At 41.1% G+C, this 21,877-nt stretch overlaps 1 protein-coding gene across 3 annotated transcripts; it reads left to right on the top strand.

Annotated features, from left to right (window-relative positions):
* The first annotated feature begins 211 nt into the window (after positions 1-211).
* Positions 212-20,673, top strand: LOC100700722 (disintegrin and metalloproteinase domain-containing protein 11). 3 transcript variants are annotated; one of them, XR_002061817.2, is made up of 26 exons: positions 214-1,117; positions 1,803-1,993; positions 4,436-4,512; positions 4,793-4,859; positions 6,524-6,606; positions 6,717-6,780; positions 6,863-6,923; positions 7,705-7,889; positions 10,231-10,302; positions 10,483-10,649; positions 10,743-10,827; positions 12,333-12,423; positions 12,893-12,944; positions 13,405-13,504; positions 13,646-13,717; positions 13,844-13,936; positions 14,268-14,348; positions 14,434-14,484; positions 14,563-14,626; positions 14,756-14,861; positions 15,562-15,681; positions 15,802-15,970; positions 16,253-16,364; positions 16,712-16,830; positions 17,140-17,230; positions 18,408-18,425. XR_002061817.2 is itself a non-coding variant. In XM_019357717.2 (26 exons), exons 1-26 carry the CDS (start codon positions 925-927, stop codon positions 18,768-18,770), a joined length of 2,481 nt encoding a protein of 826 aa, XP_019213262.1. In that variant the 5' UTR covers positions 214-924; the 3' UTR covers positions 18,771-18,914. The 3 variants fall into 3 exon arrangements, 2 of the variants coding, with proteins under 2 accessions (XP_019213257.1, XP_019213262.1); XM_019357717.2 differs by lacking the exon at positions 16,712-16,830 and adding an exon at positions 18,755-18,914; XM_019357712.2 differs by lacking the exons at positions 16,712-16,830; positions 17,140-17,230; positions 18,408-18,425 and adding an exon at positions 18,755-20,673 and having other exon boundaries at positions 212-1,117.
* Positions 20,674-21,877: the final 1,204 nt, after the last annotated feature.

The following is a 21,877-nucleotide window of genomic DNA, read 5'->3' as shown; positions in this document are numbered from 1 at the left end:
ATTCTTTTTTTTTTCCAGCATTAATGTTACGTTTTCTTCTTTTGCTACATATTTCCAGACCTATAGGCTGAATGTAGCACTGGCTCTTAAAGTGAAAACTGGCTTCTCATTACAAAAACAGTGATTTTTCTAAATGTTAAAACAGCAGGATGCATACATTTGGAGATCCCTGTGATTAAGTTTATTTTTATGGCATTTGGTATAACTTACAGTGCTGAAGTGAATAAAAATGAATTATAAGAATATCTTGAACAGTATGAGCTGTTTAAGGCAGAAACAAGGTGTGAACAGTAAGGCCTCTGCTGTAGCTTGTTTGTCACAGGGTGTCTTGGGTTCATAATGTCTCTCCTCGGTCGGGACCACTTTCATCCCCTATAGAGCTGTGATCTTCATGTCACCGCTTTCCCAGATACTCCTGATTAACTCCTTCATGTTCAGAAAATGAATGAACTGCCCATCCCTGATCCCTTTTCGAGCTTTTCTCCGGCTGGCGGGCTGTCACATCCTCTTCTTGCGCAGAGCTGCATGGCAACGGGAGGAGGAGGCTGCTCGGGATGAAGGAGGGTACCAGCGTCCCACGTGTCCTCCTCACCGCAGACCCAACGCATTGCTCTTCGGTTTCCCATCCTTTCGTTTCCGCATACTGCAGATTCGCATATACACACACATACAACCTCATCCATACACCCATACGCACCCGCGCAGGCTTGCGGAGCTATGATTCCGCGGTGCGCACTCTCCCGTTCCACACTATTTCTTCACTGATCACTCTCTAGGCCTGTATCGATCATCTCCGACACAGGCCTGTCACTTATTTTTTTCATCATTCTGATATGCAAATCCAAATTCTCTGTAGCAGTGTTGACCGGAGCTGAGAGGGCGAGTGATTGAGAGGGGGAGAGATGAGAGGAGGCACATCGTCAGATGTTTAGTAGATTGATTTTGGATCCTCGCCATCATTTCTGCGATTTTTTTAGTCTTTTCCTCACTCCGTGTGCCGGGTTCGTGACATCCTGCGGCTCTCCATGCTGTAATCCGGGGGAATATGTGAAGATCATGCTGGCGGTGTGGTGCTTCACGGTCTTTGCTGCAGTGGGCGAGAGGCTTGCAGTCTCAGGTAAGAGAGAGAGAAGCGAGCGAGGGGGGTTTGGATCGAGAGAGGGAGAACCCCTTTCGTTTCCTTTGCATCCACTCTTTTTTTTCACCGCGAACAGCACTTTTCGAACCCCGGTGTAGGCTCGTAATTTTACTGTAGCGGGATCTCGGTGCCAAACAGCCCACTGGCCTCAAAGCACAATTTGCTGCATCAATACATTCCCACTGCAGCCTCATTACCTATAACGTATCCATAACCATTTCAGACGAGCATTTAGGAGGAAACATCTACAGCACTAGAATATAACTACATTTTATTGCCCTGGGATGACGATTTGTGAGCCTTTCATTTGTATACTCACAATGTGCAGGCCTATATGAGCATCCCTATTGTAGATCCTTTAAGCAATGACAAGTATTTTAATTATTTTCCATCAGAGCGTGCACATCTAGCTATATCCACTATTTTTTATAAAATACTATTACATATAAATAATGTTCACTGTTAAATTAGGTCACCAAACCGTGAGCTTACAGATGAAGATGCTCACAGGCTGATTTGTTTTAAATGTGCGTTACTTTGTGCTTGTTTTTTTATCCTTAAAGAAATCCCTGCTGCTCTGTTTTGGGCAGGTTCACTTGTGTTGCTAATTTGCCGAGCTCAGTGGAAACACTCTGTGAGAGTTTTCCTCTTGTATTATATACAGGTGTTGACAGGAACCTGGAGCAGGATGGAAGCATGTGGGACTGGTTTGCCCCAATGGGCTGGGCGGATAGTGGGGACACTGCAACCGAGATCATTTATCCAAAGCGCCTGGTACAGCAAATCAAGTCGGAGGAAGAAATGGCTCATGACTACTTGGGTACCAGGGTGAAGAATAGCACCGGGGACACCTTGGTGAGCTTACATCCTTAATTCTGTTTATTCCCATGCTGTAAAGGATCCCAGACAAGGTTTTAGGACCCTTCCTAAATAAAAGAACCTGATACATTTCACTATAAATTGAACAAAAAGAAACTATTCCATGTGAGTAATGCATAAATATATGTTTCAATAAGAACTTAAAAACATTTGCCCGGCACTAAAATCAATCATTTCCTGCATTTATTGAGGCGTAAATGCAAGAACTCTGACCATTTTGAGTGCAGATAACTGCATGTGTGTACAAGGGTGTAACAGCACCAGGACAGACTTATTTTGTTGATGTCAACCTCCTTTTCCTCCCTGTCAGTAAAACAGTGCAGTGCTCAGCTCTCCACTGCTCATGCGGCTCCTGCTACACAGAGATAACAGTGCAGGGCGGTGTATTGCAGCAGCCTCTACTCCTTGTGATTTTGACCCATTTAGTCAGTGAAAATCCCTTTGAATGTGAAGTGAAGCAGCGTCCGGTGGGTGTTACCAAGAAGAGTTGTTGCTTGAAGCTATTTTTCCTCTCCCTAAATTTAAGCTGTAACCTCTAGCAACAAGTTATGAAACAACACTTGGCTTTCTTAATACGCACTGCTCAAATGCTGGTTAATCAAAGAGCTGTTTAAATGTCGCGCGATATATGAAGCGACCACCATCTCCACAGGACAAAGCTAGACTCTCCTGAAATAGTCAATCGCATCATCTGATAACTCGGATGCCGTGCTGAGTCTCCGACTTCTTTATTATTCAGTAGTGTGTTGAAGTATGTCCCCATTAATTATAGAACAGGCCTGTGTGAGAAGTGCTGAATGGTCCAAGAGGTTTGAGCACTCTCCCCCATCCACTGTCTCTCCCTTTCTCTCTCTCTCTCTCTCTCTGATGTTGGTGTTATGAGACAATATATTAGACTCAGACACACCAGAGTCACATGCTTCAAGATTTTAGTGAATACATATGCTATAATCTTGGGAAGAGATGCTGTCTTAAATAAGAATAACTATAATATGTTCATAAAATGGTTTTCCGTAGACAAGATTTCAAAAGTCTCAGCTGCCGCACTTGCTGTGTTTTGTTTTTTTAAATATTTAAGATGCTCGGAATAAGGGACCAGATAAATTTAGAAGCAGCGGGGAGGGATGAGCTGAACTTGTTCTTTCTTTTCTGTCACATCACACTGTGTTGAAAATAGATGAAACAACATTTTGGCTGATTTGATTTATTTGGTTTTGCACATTGCATTCATTTCAGCATAGTTTAAACTCTACAGATTATTAGATGAATCTAGATTAGCATTTAGAATCAGATGTTCTCAAGGAAAAAGATAAAGGTATCATAAAGGTATAAAGTTATGGAGCAAGGCAGTTTGTGTGAGAGCAATGCCAGCATAAATCTTACAATGTGTTGTTTGAAGTGTTATTTGATGCAAAAATGTATATTGGACTTTAGGCAATTTACATTTCAATATCTATAATGGCTTTAAAAGATCTGTAGCAGGTGGGGGCTGTTGGAGACGAAAATAATGATGTGACACAATTGAAGAGGAGCTTCTAAAAGGACCTTTTAGTGTGATTGTTTCGGCTTTGAAATCAGCAACAATGAGAAAGCGACTGAGTGACAGATTCGGACAAATATGAACTTTTTTTGATATTAAGTCTTTGTGATACCATCAGCAGCATCAGAGCAGCTACTAAATAAACCTTTGTCTCAAAAATAATGTCTTTCAGCCACGTCAAGAACAGTTAAATAGAAACAATCTAACCCAGTAGAGCAGTGTTACTGTACAGGGACAGAGGTACCAAGCTGCAGCCTCTCCAAGACAGTAGTAAGAAATCTGTTGTCTGTACTCAATGGAGGGAATAATTTCTGCATAGTGATGCATTTTATTGTAAAAGCCCAGTGATTCACTGCAGCCGGTTCCTCCAGACTGAGTTCAAAGTCACGCTGGCACAGTCGAAGCTGCTGAAGAGACATACTGTTTAGTCCGCAGTAAATTTCACTCTGTCCTGCCCCTGCGGTGTCCTTACGTCCTCAAGCCTGGCAGCTGTCCATCTGGGGACACAGCATGGGTGAATACATAGGAGTAACGCTTTCTCCTCTTCCTATCCTCCTGTGAAGACCTCCTCTATTAATCCTTATCACGACACTCCAGCTTAGCTCTTAAACAGCCATAGCTCTGTGGAGTCAAGCTTGCCTGAAAGCTGGCAGCCAGTGCTGATCAATGCAGACTTTATAAATCATAATATCTCAGCTGCTGAGATGCTTTTAGACCTTACACTGTATTGATTCTGCTGAATTATTCATGAGACTTTTTCACAACCCTTCTGTAGCTTTCACAGAATGACACATCTAACCACAATTGTTTTGTTACACTTTAATTTATCAACCGTCAAATCCATCTCTCTAGTGTTTTTTTCTTTTTTCTTCTTTCAGCCTGTCCACTTGGCCCAGAGCTGTTTCCAAGTAGAAGCCTTCGGACGCACCTTCACTTTAGACCTGGAATTAAATCAGTTAGTATTACCCTGTAAATTCATCAGATCTGCCTGGTTTTTTGCACATTTTGTATCAGTGGGTGCTCTTAATTTACTGCAGCTGTTCTAATTAGCATTTCCCCACACTTAAGCAAATGCACTTAGCGCCTCTATTATGTTTCATGTCAAGATGGGGAACACCAAATAAATTTGTGGGGAGAACAGACAGCAGAAAAAAATCCCAGTTTATTATTATTATTATTTCTGACTAGAAAGGATGCTGGTGCAAATATTTACAATATCTTCTCTCTCTTTGCAGCCATCTTCTGTCTTCAGATTATGTAGAACGGCACTTTAACCAGGATGGCAGACCCTTTCAGTCTGTGGTAAGGTTTTCTGCATAAGGTGGGATGCTCACATGATTTCAGTGCATGAACTTGATTAATAGAAGTTTACCAAAGCAGCATTATCAGCATATTAAAGAGAGTGACCAGAGCAGCAGTGCAACACTCACTTAAAGTTTTGCTTGCTGCTGACAATCCTGAACTGATATAGATCAAATTATGTAACAATATCCTTGGGCTCAAACTGTATTTATTTTTATTATTCTTATTTTAGAAGTAAAACACACTTTTAAAGCCATCTTTTTTTAAATTATTGTCCTGATGTTTTCTACTATTTGATCACAACCTCATGCTTTTATCCATTTATGGAAAGTGCATTTCGTCCTCCCTGCTTTAGTTGTAAGCTCGTGAACGTTACCGGTCTGCACATATGTGGGTTTGCCTATCAGTACGTATGCATGCCTCTCTGCTTTTCTCAGACTGCTGAGAAAGAAAGGAAGTGATCGCCCGTGGTGTAAAATCACAAGCCCACGGAGAGAATCGTCGAGAGAACGTGGAAACGGGATAAAACCTTGACATCTAACGATGAGCTGTGTGCTTGTCAGGAGGGACCAGTGGAATGTGACTGCATTGTGCTAGCCAGGAGGGATGGCTAATGTTTTTTTTCTCTTTTTCGTGGACAAATGTGCCACTCACTGCCCCCAGCACCCACCCACCCACTCAGCCAGCACTCACGTCCCCACCCACAATCATTTCGAACTCTCCTTCGGTCCTCCTGACCAATCACAAGCCTGTTTCCATAGCAACCAGTTAGCTCAGCAGTGTCATTAAGTTCTTGGCAGCGAAGAGAATGAAAGAAGACCGAAAGGGAGGGAAGAGCAGATCTGGAATGAGAGGAGGAGGAGGAGGAGGGGGATATATGGAGTAAAATGCCAGTTAATACAAAAGCAAGATGAGCTTTGGGATTGGGGAGGAGTAATTCTGGGGGTGTATGTGTGTTCACAGGCAGTCAGATTGTGCCTGGAGTGGTGAAAAGAGAGAACGGGCGTGCAGGGTTGGGGCTGGAGAACTGTGGTCAGACCAGATTGTCCCTCAGCTGGATGGAGGCTTCATGTGATGATGCCACTTCTTCTGGACATAGCAGGCGTGATGCATTCAGGGCAGCACTTAACCAGAGTGATCCCTGTGATTAAAACACTTTCAAGTTCAAAGGCATTGTTTCCCTGAGCTGTTGTTGTGAGGTCAAAGCGCCCTGCTGAAATCAATTTAATCCAGGTGAATCAATGGTTCTCAATTTCCCCGCTGGTTCTTTTTCACCGCTATAACCTTGCAAAGCAGCGTCAGTGTTAGATGACAAGAGCAGATTCCTCTTTGGGTTTTTTGGGTTTAGTCGCAGCCTGTTTGCTGTACAGTTACTCTGCATTAAATTCTCAGAAATAACTGAGTGGGCAATGTTAGTGTTGATTTATTGAAGAGATCCTTGAGCATGGTGTACTTCCAGCTCTATTGTCAGTAGATTAAAGGAGTAGAGCAAAGGATACAAGTAGGTCACAAACTGTGCCACTAACATCATAGCGGAGCACGGAGAGGTTTTTCCTCAATTCTCACCTATTGTGATATCAAATGATCTATGAAATTATCCCTATGAAGCTGAGAGTGTGTCAGCAGAGGTTGTTGTACTAAGCAGTGGTTCTTTGTCTTCACAGGGAGGGGAACACTGCTACTATCAGGGAAGGTTAAGAGGTTTACCAGAGTCCTGGGCAGCAGTCTCCACATGCCATGGCTTGTGGTGAGTTTGACAGTAGACCTTTGTCTATAACTTCAAATACTAACCCCCTGTGTGTTACAAATTAACCTCCCAAACTCAACCTTTCTTCTTCGTCTTGTTGGTGGTATTAGTGGCATGTTCTCTGATGGCTTCTTCAGTTACGGTATTGAGCCCTTTCACAATGACAGCAATCAGGTAAATGACCTGTGACTATAATACAGATTTTTATAGTTAAATATTTTTGTTTTAGGTCCTAATCTTAATATTTTCACTTTAGTATGATGGTGCTCACCTAATACGCAGGATGCCTGATATCAGACTTCCGGCCCATTGTCCAGGTATAAAGCCACACTTATCTTACATTCATGACACATTTGAATTCATTTAAAAACGAACCTATGCCAAATGCAATTTTTCAAAAGTCTGAAAATAAATGTCACTTTTTGATTCATAAAAGCTGCTCAAAAGGAGCCATTCTCAAAAATAATTTCTTTAAAAATAGCTAAACTCAAATTCATAAGAAATGGATAAATAAGCTGGTTATAATTAGATAATAAGAATAATTTTAAATAAATTACAGTCACACCATTTAAAAGGGAACTTGTTTTGTTCTTTTCCAACCTTGTTTTTCTGTTAAATTGCAGAGAGTAGCTTTGTATCATTCAAAGTCTGTGAAATAAGCATTTTTAGCTCCCTTCCTCCTGCCTTGAAGTCAACCTTCTTCTGATTGGCTGCCATTCCTGAACAGTAGTTGGGTCATAGCCAAACCTTCCTGGCTGGGATGACCACATTTGGGATATCTGCTCTCAGTGACATCACACAGAACCAAGTGTAGAGAAAACGTCTGAAACTGAGCATTTAGAGTAGTCTTATGCCTGAGCTTTTGGTTCATGGGAACTCTTTGTCGTATTATGAAAATTTTGCAATGTTTAATATTAGTATCTGCTCTTGTAACAGTACATATGTTTCAGAAAATGAGTAAAACTATAATAGGTCACCTTAAAGATTAGATTTTGCATTGTTTTAAGCCAACTTGAGATAATAATTTTCTGTCCTCTATCTTCCTTAAAAAGTAATATTTCCCTAACTGCCTGCAGCTCTGCTTTTTTATGTGTCCAGACTGTACAGAGGACAGTGAGTGGGATGGCAGAGGAGGTGATGGCGATGATGATGACAGACCGGACCAAGTGAGGGAGCAGCAGGCGTCTGGGGGTCTGCGACGGTCCAAGCGAAGTGTTCGCAAGCCCTCTGTGCAGACTGAGACCAAATATATTGAGCTGATGGTGGTCAATGACAATGATATGGTGAGTGCTAAAGGTTATTGGTAGCCTGATGACTGCAGTGTGTACTGCTTAACCACATACTCCATGGTTTGTCCAATACTTCTCCTTATTTATTGTCTAAAACTTCACTGCCGCAACCAATAAGGACATAAAATCTCCCCAAAATTACAAATGTACTTGTACAGAGAGGAGCAGTACCTAAATGTCACCAGGATTTGCATGGCTAACAGTAAACAAGAATAGCTGCAAATGCTTGTCTGATAGATGCAGGTGAATGAAAATAGGTGCTGTTTGTGAGTAAAAAATAAGCAAGTTAAAAGATAAATCAAATACAGAGCCCAGTAACAAGTAGAAATATACATTTTATCATCATAATATCAGCATTTAAATTAATACCTTTTTTGTGGCCAGCTCAACAAAGAAGGATGACACACTGCCACTTGCAGAGCAGTGACCAGGTGTTCTGCAGTATGGCTAATCCCACTCAGCTCCACTCAGGAAACCTTGCTACGCAAACAGAACCCACATAGAGCAACCCCTCAAGAGGGCCTGGGGCTGTCACATATTGCTAGTTGTACACAAACATATGAGCTTTTATTTTTATATAGCAACAAAGCTGCCAGAGGCCATACAGTCCAATTCCATTATCTCCAGGCTTACACTGACATCAGAATATGTTAGGACTGGACAGTGTACAGGTGTTAATATGCTAGTTGAACGTTTCTTAAAGGAATACAGACAAAGCAATGGATATGCAATAAGAAAAAAACTGTGACATTATAACCTCTGTTGGCAGGTAAGGATGGATAAGAGTCATAAATGAGGATCATTGATTCAAATTGTATAAAACAGCCTAGAATAGCTAAACTGGAATCTATGGAAGAATCATGTTACAGCAAATGTCGGTTGGCATTTTAAGTGTTGGCGTTTTTTGTTTTTTGCGGGGGGGTTTCTTGATTAAATTACATGGTCTATACAAGCACTATTTTAGTTCACTTAGATAGATGCTTCAAAATATCTGCAGATGTAAGTGCCCAGAGATGTTACCAATATAGTTGCAATCTTGTTTCAAGAAGGATTTTGGTCTAATGCCCCACCACCTACTTATATGAAGTATAGACCTTTGTGGTGTCACTTTTGGGTGTGGTTACCATTGGATTTGATCATACTCAACTGAAAGTTTCTACAAGTGGGCACAACAGAATGCTAATTTTAACAGTGATGCTAAATTATTATCTTATGGTGCAGATAAATTGGCATCTACTATACAAAAATGCTTTTAGTTAAAAGGTGGACTCATCCAGACCAAGAAAACAACAAAACAAAAGGGAAGCTTTATTAAAGCTGATAAAGTACAAAGGCAACAAAAAGGCAAATACATCTAAATGGTAAAACTATAAACATGAAGAGGCACAGAGGTTTCTAGGTTTCTAAACCTAGAAAAGAATAGATAATATAGAGTGTACTCAAGGAAGTGGAAACAGTTGCGTAATGAGACACAGGTGTACACAATCAAGACAATCAAAAGGGAACAAAGAACTCACAGGAAGACACAACAGATAACCCACCGCTGAAGTAAAACTGGGAACAAACTGAAAGGCACAGACAAACTACAAGGTGCAGAGTTGATGCCAACTTGACACTGAACAGAATGCAGAAAAAACACTGGGGGAACACACAAGTAACACATTGATGAAACTTACAAGTCAAATACAACAAGAATTGAGGCTCACTATGTTAATTAGTGTAAATGAAAATCAAAAAAGTAATCAGAACTCACCCTACAATAATCAGAAACTTAATGCACTGCAACAATGAGAACAGATAGAAAACTGCTCAGTAATAAGCCAAAACCAAAATTTCCAAAATAATTGAAAAATCCCTGAAATCAGACCAGGAACTAAAACATTGTTGTTTCTTTGTGTCTGCATGTTACACTGAAGAATGTTAGAAAATCAACAGTCAAACTTAATGAGTGTTCACTTGTTTATATGAATTCTGCATGCTGAAGAGGTTCATGTGTCCGACATGTCTCAGGCACTAATCTATTTAAATTCTTGGTTTTCAATCAAATGCTAATAAAGTACCTACCAACAGTTTCTCTTTAGTGATGTTTTTGTTTTCATTTATTCATGATTTCATCATTAAACAAAAAGCAATTTTTGCATTTCATTTATTTAACTGAAACTTTGCGACTTGAGTTGACACTGCTCATGCAAAGAGGAAACATTGCATGTAACTCATTCCTTATATCACTTGGTCAGTACAAGTAAATCAAATTAACTGTCTGATTGTGTATTTGTGTGTAACAGAGCTGATGTGATCCATCTCTTAAGCCATCTGTGCATCTTTGCCTCTACAGTTTGTACAGCTGCGTCGCTCAAGCAGCCAAACCAAGAACTTTGCCAAAGCTGTGGTCAACACGGCAGATACGGTAAGTGATCGGTTTGCAGGAAATTAATCCTCCTACTGCTAAACTCTGCCTTCTCACTTCGCCACCTGTCATTAAGTACGTGTGTGTGTGGGAATGATCTGTCCCAGATGACACTTACAAAAAAATGACACCAAAACACCAAATGAAGCAGTGCACTGATGGGCATTTTGTGGTCCTCAGATCTATCAGGAACAGCTGAACACAAGGATCGTACTGGTCGCCATGGAGACCTGGACCTCTAAAAATATGATGCCAGTAGTGGAAGACCCATTGATAACGCTGCAAAACTTCATGAAGTACAGGAAGGACAACATCAGAGAGCAGAGTGATGTAGTCCATCTTTTCTCGTAAGACCGTCAAAATAAATAAATAAAATTATAATGAGAACTAAAGCTTATGTGATGTGTGGACTTGCAACTTTGGCTTTCCTGTGCCCACAGAGGGCGTAACTTTCATAGTAGCCGTAGTGGGACAGCCTACACAGGAGGGGTGTGCTCTCCAACAAGAGGAGGAGGAATTAACGAGGTAAGGAAAATATAACATGATTATAATTTTCTATTACACAGATAGGGTTTATTATAAATTTTAACCTAAAATGAGTAATCCATCCATCCATCAGTTTTCTTAATAGCTTGTCCATTTGATGGCCACTAAAGGTTATCTCCGCTATCATAGCACGAGAGGTGTGGTGCTAACTACTGTATTACTGTGATGCTCTAATTGGACTCATAATATAAATTGAAATTTAGTCGTCAAGCCAAATTTTAAGTATTTTATGTATTCTTTGTTATAATATTAAAATCAAATCATCAATAAGTAGGACTAAGTTCTCTGATTTAAAACATAGCTGAAAATAATTTATATGAAGCATATATTTTCAAGTAGGTACAGCAAAAAAAGTTGCGAGACTGAACCTGCTCAGTGACTGGGGCTATTCTTTGTGCAGTTTTCATGCTTTACTCATGCTTATGTAGGATTCCTGTGGGTGCCCAGGTTTCCTCCCTCAGTCTAAAGATATCGGTGTTTGCTTATCAGGCGATTATAAATTGATTGTGTGGAGGTGAAAGTTGGCTGTGTCTCTGTGTTGGACTGGCAGCCTGTCCAGGCAGAGTGACCAGGTGTCCCAGCACAGCAGTTTTATCCTGTTTGTAAGTGGTAGAATCAGCATTGAGGCAGAGACGAGCTACTGCATCAGTTAGATGAGTTTAAGTATTTTAGGGTCTTGTTGACAAGTGAAGGACTAGTGGAGAAGGAGACTGTTGCAGTAGAGAGAGGACAGAGGGAAAGTGAAGCTGTCAGTTTACTGGTAACTATATGTTCCTACCCTCATGTATAGCTAACAAGCTTTGGGTTGTGACCAAAATAAATAAATTGCAGACATAAGCAGCAGAAGTGCAAGTATCTGTGTTCTCTTTTAGAGATAGCAGGAGGACCTCAGCCATTTGGGAGGGACTCATTTGGGAGAGCAGAGGCACTATTTCTCCAAATTCAAAGAGCCAGTTGAGGTGGTTTGGGCATCTGAATAGGATGCTTCTTGGGTGCCTCCTAAGGGACGTGCACAAAACAAAACATGTCCCTTAGGAGGGTGTAACTATTGCAGTTTGTACTGTGCATTAAATGGAGGAGTTGTACAGGGGGCCACAGGCAAGAATGATTTCCTTTGTTGTTTTGTGGTGGGTAATCTCAGTCTCTCACTGAACGTGCTCCTGTGATTAGCCAGCACCTAATGGAGCAGGTGGGAGGTATTGTCCAGCATTGTCCTTAACTTGGACAACATCCGCCTCTCCGACACCACGTTAAGGAGTCCAGCTCCATCCCCACAACATTACTGGCCTTACCGATCAGTTGTTTTGAGTCTGTTGGCATCTGCCACTGCTGAGATTCCTCCCTCCACAACACAGATGTAAATGACTGGGGGAGGATGGATGGATAAACTCAACTTAGGTGACTCACAATAAATATGTGTCGTAAAATATATGTCCCCACTTCACAGCAAACTCTTACATGCATTCCATGTGAATTTGTTTCAGTATGGAAATGTAGGTGCGATGGCCATCACTTTGTGCCAGAGTCTTGGCCAGAACATTGGGATGAGGTGGAACAATGCACGTAACTCTGCAGGTAAGACAGAAGGAAAGCTTTATTTACAGGGAACTGTGAACCCAAGACTGGAGTGAATAGATTAACAAAGTAAGAGAGCAACATTGGTGCTGGTAGGATTAAGGCAGTGGGGGTGGAGGTGTTGGTGTCCCTGTCCAGCAGTTCCCTTCTGTAATTACACTCCTTCATTAGGTGATTAGTCACCTGCTTCCAAGAAGGAGGAGGTGGTGGTTAAAGCATCCTTGCCACTAAAGAGTGGGCTCTATAACCATCAGTTGTACTTTTCAATGCCAAAACAATAGATCTATACTGTATTTCTTTTGAAATATTTCTTTTCTTTCTTTGTTATGAGTACAAGTTCATAATGTCTTGCAGCAGCATTTAAAGCAACCCAGCTTAAGTTATAAATAAAGATCAGTGCATTATTTTATTCCTTTAGTTTATTTCTGTCATCTTTGCCTCTCTCATGTGTGTCCGCCATTCTTCACAGGAGACTGCAAATGCCCAGATGCCTGGGTGGGATGCATCATGGAAGACACAGGGTAAAATCCCTTTAAGCCACAGTTTTGTCTTACTAATTTCCCTCGCTTGAAAAATGAAACACCTGTAAGAGAGAGAAACTTTGAATTTTATCGTCTTTTAATTAGTCGAGCCAGTGATAATCACAGACACATTTGATGCTTTGTGCAAATTTGCTGAAACATAAGACATCAGCGTGCCGGCCACCGTGTAAGAATTACGAATGGTGAATTGAAAGTATTTACTACATGAGTGATTTGGATTTAGCTCCCCTTGCCAGATGGAACAATAAAGATTTCAATTATTCATTTGAGTAATATCTTACTACAGATGGTAACATTTCTGTCAGATTGCGACGTGATGGCACAGACACCCACAATGGATCTGGCATTACTTACTGGCAGAAAAGTATCATGCTGTTTTTATTTTATTTCCTTGTCATGTAGTGTCTTGATCTTCCTTTGTGTTTTTTTGTCATCACAGATTCCATCTGCCCAGAAAGTTTTCTCGCTGCAGCGTTGACGAGTACATCCAGTTCTTGCTCCAGGGAGGTGGCAGCTGCCTCTTCAACAAGCCCAACAAGGTGAGGGCCATGTGGATATGTGGCCTGTGAAATCTTTTTTTTAATCAAAACACATATTTAATTCGGAGTCGTACATTATTTTTTGCTTTAATCCTTTTAATAACCTTTACTTAATCTTTTACCTTTGTCTGTCTCTTTTAGCTGTTGGACCCTCCTGAGTGTGGGAATGGGTTTGTGGAGCCAGGAGAAGAGTGTGATTGTGGATCCCAGCTGGTAAGTAGCTGGCTAGACTGGTTAACCTACTGCAAACAGGTAGCGTCTCTACATCATGTCTATGTTTGAGCCCCAAATGGTGTCTTGTTTTCTGGAACTCATCTGTTTTCATGTCTGGGGTGGCAGGAATGTGCCCGTAGGGGAGGAGCCTGCTGTAAAAAGTGCACCCTTACCCATGATGCCATGTGCAGTAACGGACTCTGCTGCAGTGGCTGCAAGGTGAGCAGCCCTGTATTACAAAGAGCCTGAAAAGTAAATTAAACTGACTTACACATAGTGAAATTTGAACATCAAGTTTACTTTGTCAGAACATTTATAGTATTTTTCTCCTTTATATGTTATCAAAACTACGGAAATTTAAGAGATGCAGAAAGTCTTAGTTTATGGTGGTGCAGTGACAAGAACAAGAAGTGTGTCATGTTTCTTATGACTCACGACTTTTTCAGACTTCTCAGCCTGTATGGTTGCGCAGCATGCATTAAAAATCACCCATATGACAACTGATTGACATGTTTGTCTGATGCCTTTTTTTTTCTCTGATGCGTGTTAGTATGAGCAGAGAGGCGTGGTGTGTCGACAGGCTGTGAATGACTGTGACATCCCGGAAACTTGCACTGGAGACTCTAGCGAGGTAGCACTCTCTGTACGCAACACTGAAAACTGTAAGATCACATAAAACAGCTTCCAGTTCATGATGTACTTTCCTACTTTTGCAGTGCCCTCATAATGTCCACAAGCTAGATGGATACATGTGTGATAATAGTCAGGTAAGAGATGGTTTTGGCTGTTTTCCAATCTGCAGTTGAGTTTGTGGTACACTAATTAGCACTGTTTCACCCCTTTAGGGACGATGTTACAGTGGGCGATGTAGGACTCGTGATGGACAATGCAAGGGGCTCTGGGGCTATAGTATGTGTTAAACACATCCACAGCATCTCTTCCAGCATATGACATAAATTTTACTAGTTTAGTCTGATTCTGATAGTTAAAATATGAATATGTATATATTTGTTTGTTTTTTTGTTTTTTCCATCACAGATTCAGCAGACAGGTTTTGTTATGAGAAGCTGAATGCTGAGGGGACAGAAAAAGGAAATTGTGGCCCCGGTCCTGATGGCCAAGGCTGGCTGCAGTGCAACAAGCCGTAAGTGGCAAATTCCTAAATCTCTTTTTTGGTTTTCTTGCACTGTATGTTAGTATTTTCTTTATTACTGCACAGTCTGAATTTCAAGTGTCTCTTGAATGGTGGCTTTATTTTAAGATTTTCCACCAACTTCACTGAAAAGATTCAAAAGATTCAAACATAAAGAAAGGCGAGGAAAAATAGGCACATGCAATACTGTTGGCATGGTCATCCCAAGACAACAAGCAGCTGGACAGTCTCCAGAGAGACAACAAGAAAGGCTCCACAGAGCCTGACCCTTCCAGACATCCTGAAAATAGTAAAAGTTTGAAAATTAGAGGGATTCACACCCAAAAAAAATCCACCCTGGCTGTGGCTCAGGAGATAGTCTTCCACTAATTAAAAGGTCTGTGATTCAATCTCTGAATCATTCAGTCCTCAAAGGGTCCTTGTGTGCAATCTCAACCAACTTACTGATGCATCAATCAGGAAGTCATTCATAAAGTTCTGTAAGGATAGAATAAAAACTCTGTCTATATGTGTATGAATGTGAAAGAGTCACCTGCTCATTCTAGGCATGACCTGAACATAATCCTCAGTTGGAGGAAAGATAGGAAAAATAAAACTTCTATAAATGTATAGAAATCTATAATGCATTTATGAATTGCACTGCTGGTGAAATGTCATGTTCCTTTTTTCTTATTGCATCGGCTTCTTTTAGAGATGTTTTATGCGGGTTCCTGTTCTGTGCTAATGTGACAACGAAGCCAAAGTTTGGAGACCTCCAAGGTGAGGTGACCAGCTTCACCCTCTATCACCAGAACAAGTACTTGGACTGCAGGTAGGACGGTCACATTAAATTCATCCAATCAGTCACAAAGGCTGTTGTCCATCAGTATCTCTTAGTGTTGTAATTCTAACTCTGTCCTATCCATTTCTCATGTTTGGATGCTTCAATTAGGGGTGGCCATGCTCTGCTAGAGGACGGCTCAGACCTGGGCTATGTGGAGGATGGCACTCCATGTGGTCCCAACATGATGTGTTTGGAGAGACGCTGCCTCCCTGTGGCTGCATTCAACCTCAGCACATGCCCAGGATCCAACTTTGGACGCATTTGTTCTGACCATGGGGTAAAAGAAAAAAAGACAAAGCTAATATCTTCTCATTTTACAGTGACACTGTAGATTTTTCAGTCTAAATTTGAATGAAAAATTAATATTAATGTTTTTTTATGTGAACTTTAACTGTTTCAACACCCTTTTAAGCATCACAAGTAGGACCTGCTTGAAGAACAGGCTTACATTGATTATGTTGTTCAATACCAAATCATTTTAATGTTCTTATATTCAACTGCCCCGTTTTTCTCTTAGCAGATAGCTAATTGGGCCTCTCTCCCATCAAATCTCTTGCAGACCTGCAGTAATGAAGTGAAGTGTATCTGTGACAGGGACTATACCGGGAAGGATTGCAGTGTCTTCGATCCCATCCCTGAGCCCACAGTCGCAACAGGCCCAGAGAAGAAAGGTCCATAGCAACTCTCACCCTGTCCATGTCTCTCTTTCTGTCTGCCTCTCACATCCCCCTCATAGTCTCTACCCATCATCCCTGTAGCTTCTTCATGTACTGAAGTCGACTATCTCACATTGGACATAAAAGGATAGTTCACCTGAATATTGTGAGGAAGTTAATTTTTAGACCACACAGTGTTATCCTTCCTGCTGAGTCTTGGTTTCAATGTTGGAAGATTGTGGGTGTGTGTTGAGACACATTTATCCATTAGAGCATGTGTATGTAGTGGATGCGTGTGTATGGTGGTACTGTGTGCTTTGCAGGCACTGCGATTTTCAAGTGTCTTCCTTACTTTCTTGCAGTCTGCCAATGACACAGAGCAATTGAGCAGCTGCTGCTCTTATAGAGCCAAAAAAGCCAAAGCCACCCTGAGCAGGAGGGTGTCCAGCTGAAAGAGCAGGAGAGGTGGAATGAGAACAAAGTAATAAAACACTCTCTCCTTTGTATTTTTGTTACTGTTGTCTTCCTGACTTCCCTCGCTCACCCGCCTGTTCTCCCATCTCCACCCCATGTGCTGGTTACTTCCTCTTTCCCTGCATCTCTCTTTCTGTCTGCAGGTATCTTGCCATCTTTCTCTCTCTCCCTCTCTCTAGTTGATGTTGTTGATGTACAGTGTTGATGCTGTCTTCTGACGTGTGTTTTTTAGTGGTGTTGTTTTGTTTCTGCCCCTCCTCTTCCTCCTCCTCCTCCTCCTCCGCACCCTTCCTCCCCTCCTCCTTCCTCTGCGCAGGTCCAAGTGGCACCAATATCATTATAGGGTCCATCGCAGGTGCTATTCTCCTGGCAGCTATAGTCCTAGGGGGAACAGGATGGGGATTTAAGTAAGAGTTCTGGCATGCCTTTGTGTACCTGTCTGCTTCTACCTAAAGGACGTCCCCATCCCTCCCACTCTCACGTTTATGAACCAGATGCCCATTTGCAACTCACCAGGCCCAGGGGAGGGGAAATGGGGAGTCAAGTCTGAGACATGCAAATGCTTGAACTGCTTTTGGCTTTTAAGATCCATACAAAACACAACTACGCTGTAATCAACTCTGAGCTCTATCCTGCACCTTTCCTCCCTGTCCATCCTCTTTCCCAGACCCATTTTTTTTAGTAATGACAGGGCATGACATGTTTTTTTGCCAGGAACCACTGCAGCCCTTCTCTCAAGTCTACTAGAACAGACCTGACTTACCCCACTGGTGCCACATCTGGAAGTTCCCCCTACTTACAGTTTCCCTGACCTGTTTACTCTCCATGTAAAGACTAAAAACTTTTTTTTTTGACACTGGGTTTACCTAAGCATTCATTTTGTCATATACTCTTACTTTGGTGCTTTTAAATGCCTGCATTATCCCTTTTGTCTATAGGCAGCATCCTAACCTCAAACACCCTTGCTGAAGTGCTCCTTCTGCACTATTCCACCTACTTATGGTCTGACCTAAAAGGACTGCTGCTGCTCTAATCTCTCTCTCTATATATATATATATTTATAAAATAATTCTTGGCTATAAAGAGAACATTAAATTAAAAAGCAATAAGTGATTCGTAGTTTATAGAATGCAGTGAGTCCTTTTGGGGCCAGAAGTGTCTGTGCATGTGTGCATGAGCCGTAAGCAGAAAGTTTTCTCTTTCTAGTCATACTGCTGGCTTACTGGGTAATAGTATCAGGCATAGAGCTGTGGCAGACATCTGTAGACCTGTTGCATGTGATGTGATCACTACAATGTGATGAAGATTTAGGGAAGGACTGGTAGAGGAATAATGGATTGAGTCATTGTTTGAGTCATGATGTAGCTAATTCTGACTTGACTTGAGGCAGTTTGACAAGAAGGAAACTCATAAAAAAATTCTTAGGTGCACTCTAAGTTGTGTTTATGCTTTTTACATAAAATTATAACTTGCCAAGCACATTAATTCTTATTTGTCTGTCATGAGTTCTTCATTTCTTTTATCAATACTGACTTAAATATCTTCACATTTTGTCTTCTCTCTTGGCGTTCTCATGGGATGCAGGAACATTCGAAGAGGAAGGTATAATGTATCACCATGTAATCTGTACACAGAGCTGCATCCTAAAAATATCCCACTGCATCCCATCTTTTCTTATCTCATCCCAAACTCGCTCCGCATGGCTGCTAACGCAGTAATCCACCATCTGAAAATCATCTCCACAGAACTCATTCAATCCTTTCCATTTCAGTTCTCTCCTTTTTTAGTTTTTTTTCTTTAAATACTTTAGCTCATTCCTATTACATCAGCTACAAAACAGTAAAGCAAAACAGCTTCTTTCATCGTCATCTCCTATCACATATATCAGCATATCTATATTAATAATTGCTTAATTTTCCCTTGTCTTTCAGATCTGGTGGAGGATAAGATCTGTCTGTCTTTCTGTCTCTGTGTCCTGTCCACTTCTGTCTTCCTCCTCGCACTGTGTCATTTCACGTCGAAGAAGAGGGGAACAAAAAAAAAGTCTTCCACTACTGTCCCACAATATCTCCAAAACCTCTTCCGAGCATCGTTTCCTCCACGATCGCGTCTGCTCCTTTCGTCTGTCCTCCTGGGGCCTGTGGAGCTCCTCTCACCATACCAGCCAAATCATACTCATGTGGCTGCTGCCAGCAGGCCACTGAGGATTACGTCCAGGCCACGCCTAGAGCAAGCAGGTGGCTCTCCCTGTGGGAGACACCGGGGTCTTCCTCCAGTCCAGTGGCTATACGAATGTGCTTTGGTGTCTGTGTACCTCTTCTCACGTCTCGGACAGTCTGATCAAGAACATATCAACGGTGGACCAAATGAGACACGTCTTTCCAATGCCTGCCTGCACATAAACTAACCCGGCCGTCACTTGAGTCCACAGGTAAATGCTGGACTAGCACACAGACTGAAATAATGTAACAGGGGCTGTATTGTTTCCTTTTTTTCTTTAAGGAAACGGACCTAAGATACAGTTCCTCCGAAGGCCAGACGTAGACAAGGTGCATCTTAAAATGGACAGAAATTAGTTTTTAATCTACAACATTTGGCAACGTTAAGATAACTTTAAAAAAAAGAACACTGGACTCTTGTTAGCATGTTTTCCAAAGAAAGGCTGAGTAAGGACTGACCGATCGTAGAAGCTGTTTGTTCTGGATTGCAGTTTGAGTCTTAACTTGAGGCGTCCTACCTGCCCACCACTCTCCCACACCCTCAAGTTTTCAGGTACAAAAAAAAGGAAGCTAGGTGTTGTGGTTTTGGGATCATTAAAAAAATATTATATATATGAAGCAGCAGAGACCGTAACTTAGTGTTTTCGATGACAGACCGACCAACATACATTCCACAATATCTGTCTGTGCGTGTTCACCACTTTTGGGCCCAAAGTTTGTACGGTTAGGAAGTTTACTGTGTCTGTCTGCTCAGGAGTGAATGTATGGGTGTAAGAGGTTTTTAAAGAAAGTAAGAATGTGTGTGTTTACGTTAATGTTATGGGGCAGTTGTGTCTGTGTACACCTGAACATTCCTCCCATCACTGGTTTTTACCTCTAGCAGATCATCTCTTTCTACAACCTGTTGTGCGCTGCAGCCACGCACCCTAAAGGCAGCACAGAAAGAATTCAACATGTCATGTATCTACAAAAAAAATGAGCACTAGCCAACTGTATGCACACCTATTTGTAAATATGTGCAAGATATACTGAATGTTAAATGCAATGTATGAAGATTTATTTAAAACTATGTTTAAAAATAATTTATCTGTTTGAGCAAACTTATAGCTATCCATCTCCTGGTCGCCCTGCCTCTGCAAATCTCTCCTGTAGACAAAGCTGTCCATGCATCTTTAAATGTGGCCACAAAAAAAAAAGCTAAGCTAGCCATCTCATCATCTCTCTTGTCATTCTAGCTACCACTGAAATGAAATCCCATGAGTCTTTTGTACATTTGTTGATAGCCCTGAGCCCTGGGTGAACGCCTCAGCCCAGAAACTTTGTAAATGAGATTAAAGAGATCTGGTTCGGGGTCCAGAATGCAGCTTGTCTGATAGCGTATGCGCATATGAGGTCAGTTTGGTTTGTTTTGAGCTTTGCACTATGGCTGATGCACTATTGTTATTAATACAATATGTACAGAGTGGAGATCAAATGCAGTCGGGAAGAAGAAGGAAGAAATGAGATCCGTCTTACCCCATATTTTTAGAGACTATCTTTTTTGAAATTAATCAATGAAAAGGAATGAAATCAAGACTGCCAATGGATTAAAATGAAGGGAAAATAAAATATTAAAACACGAAGCCACACCTCTTACTCTCGCATGTCACTGCCTGTGTCTGCTGGTATTTCACAGCTTTAATCGATGGTTAGACTTTCTGCTTTTTTCTGGTTCTTAAATTTTTTTTAAATATAATGATTATATGAAAGTATTGTAAGAAGGTAGAATAGAATCATGCAAAAACACTGCATAAATTATATGGCATTAAAGCTTTTATCAGAGCCATTTACACTACTGTGCAAAAGTCTGAAATCGCTCCTCATTTCTTTATATTTTGCTCACAAGGAGGCAGACTTTCTTCTAATTTTTGTTGAAGTTTTCTTGAGCAACAGTTTTGCAGGATTTCTGATGGATTTCCAACTTTGTCTTTGGGCAATACTTTAAAAAAAAAAAAAAAAAAAAGTCATATCCTTAAAAAACTGATACCTCATCAGAAATGATCTCAGTGGAACAGTGACTGTCAAGAAGCCAAAATAAAGGAAGGGAAACTGGGAGAAAAGACTGAGGTATGCCAAATTACACAAGAACTGGACTGAAAATCAGTAACAACAGGTCTGACTGAGTGATAAATTCAAATTTGAAGTTTTTCCCTCAAATTATTACCAATGTGCACAGAGGTCAAGAGAGATACAGTCATCTGTAAAACACAGTGGAGGCTTTGTCAAAGTTTATTGCTGCATTTCAGCCAGTGGTGTTGGGGATCTTGTCAAAACTGATGGAATTACAATGGAAGAAAAATACCATCAGACTTTGATCCATCATTTAATACCATCTGGAAAGAGCTTAATTGTTTAACAAAGATCCCAAACACACTGCCAATGTAATAAAACCATACCTAAATAGAAAAAACAGACAGTAGGAAACTACCAGTTATGCACCAGGTTCCTCATGGCTTTGACTTAAACATTACGGGATGGGATCATCAAAGCAAAGGGCATCTAGCATCCAAAGAAGAGCTTTGAAGGTCCTTGGAGAACTATTTCTGAACACTACTTAAAGAAATTAAAAGAAAGCTTGCCTAAGAAAGTTCAGGCTGTACTGAAGAAAATAATGATCATGTAGAAAATTTGTTTTTACATCCCATTTCTTTTTACCTTTGCATGTTTAAATAAATTGCTCCTCTTTCCCATTTTCCTAACACGAACTGAATAAATGAGGGTTGGCTCGAGACTTTTGCACAGTAGCCTACATGGAGGGCAAAGTGGGTGAACCATGCAGCAAGAACTTTGTGCTAA

This window comes from Oreochromis niloticus, linkage group LG4 (genome assembly GCF_001858045.2).
Source record: "Oreochromis niloticus isolate F11D_XX linkage group LG4, O_niloticus_UMD_NMBU, whole genome shotgun sequence".
Classification (NCBI taxonomy): Eukaryota; Metazoa; Chordata; class Actinopteri; order Cichliformes; family Cichlidae; genus Oreochromis; species Oreochromis niloticus.
Note: the sequence above shows the minus strand (reverse complement) of the source record. Positions and strands in the feature narration are given on the sequence as shown.

Coding starts and splice junctions, on each gene's coding strand:
- LOC100700722 (XM_019357712.2), top strand. CDS start 925: ATGTTTAGTAGATTGATTTTGGATCCTCGCCATCATTTCTGCGATTTT. Junction 6,607..6,716: donor TCCACATGCCATGGCTTGTG/GTGAGTTTGACA, acceptor TGGTGGTATTAG/TGGCATGTTCTCTGATGGCT. Junction 13,937..14,267: donor TCTGCTGCAGTGGCTGCAAG/GTGAGCAGCCCT, acceptor GATGCGTGTTAG/TATGAGCAGAGAGGCGTGGT.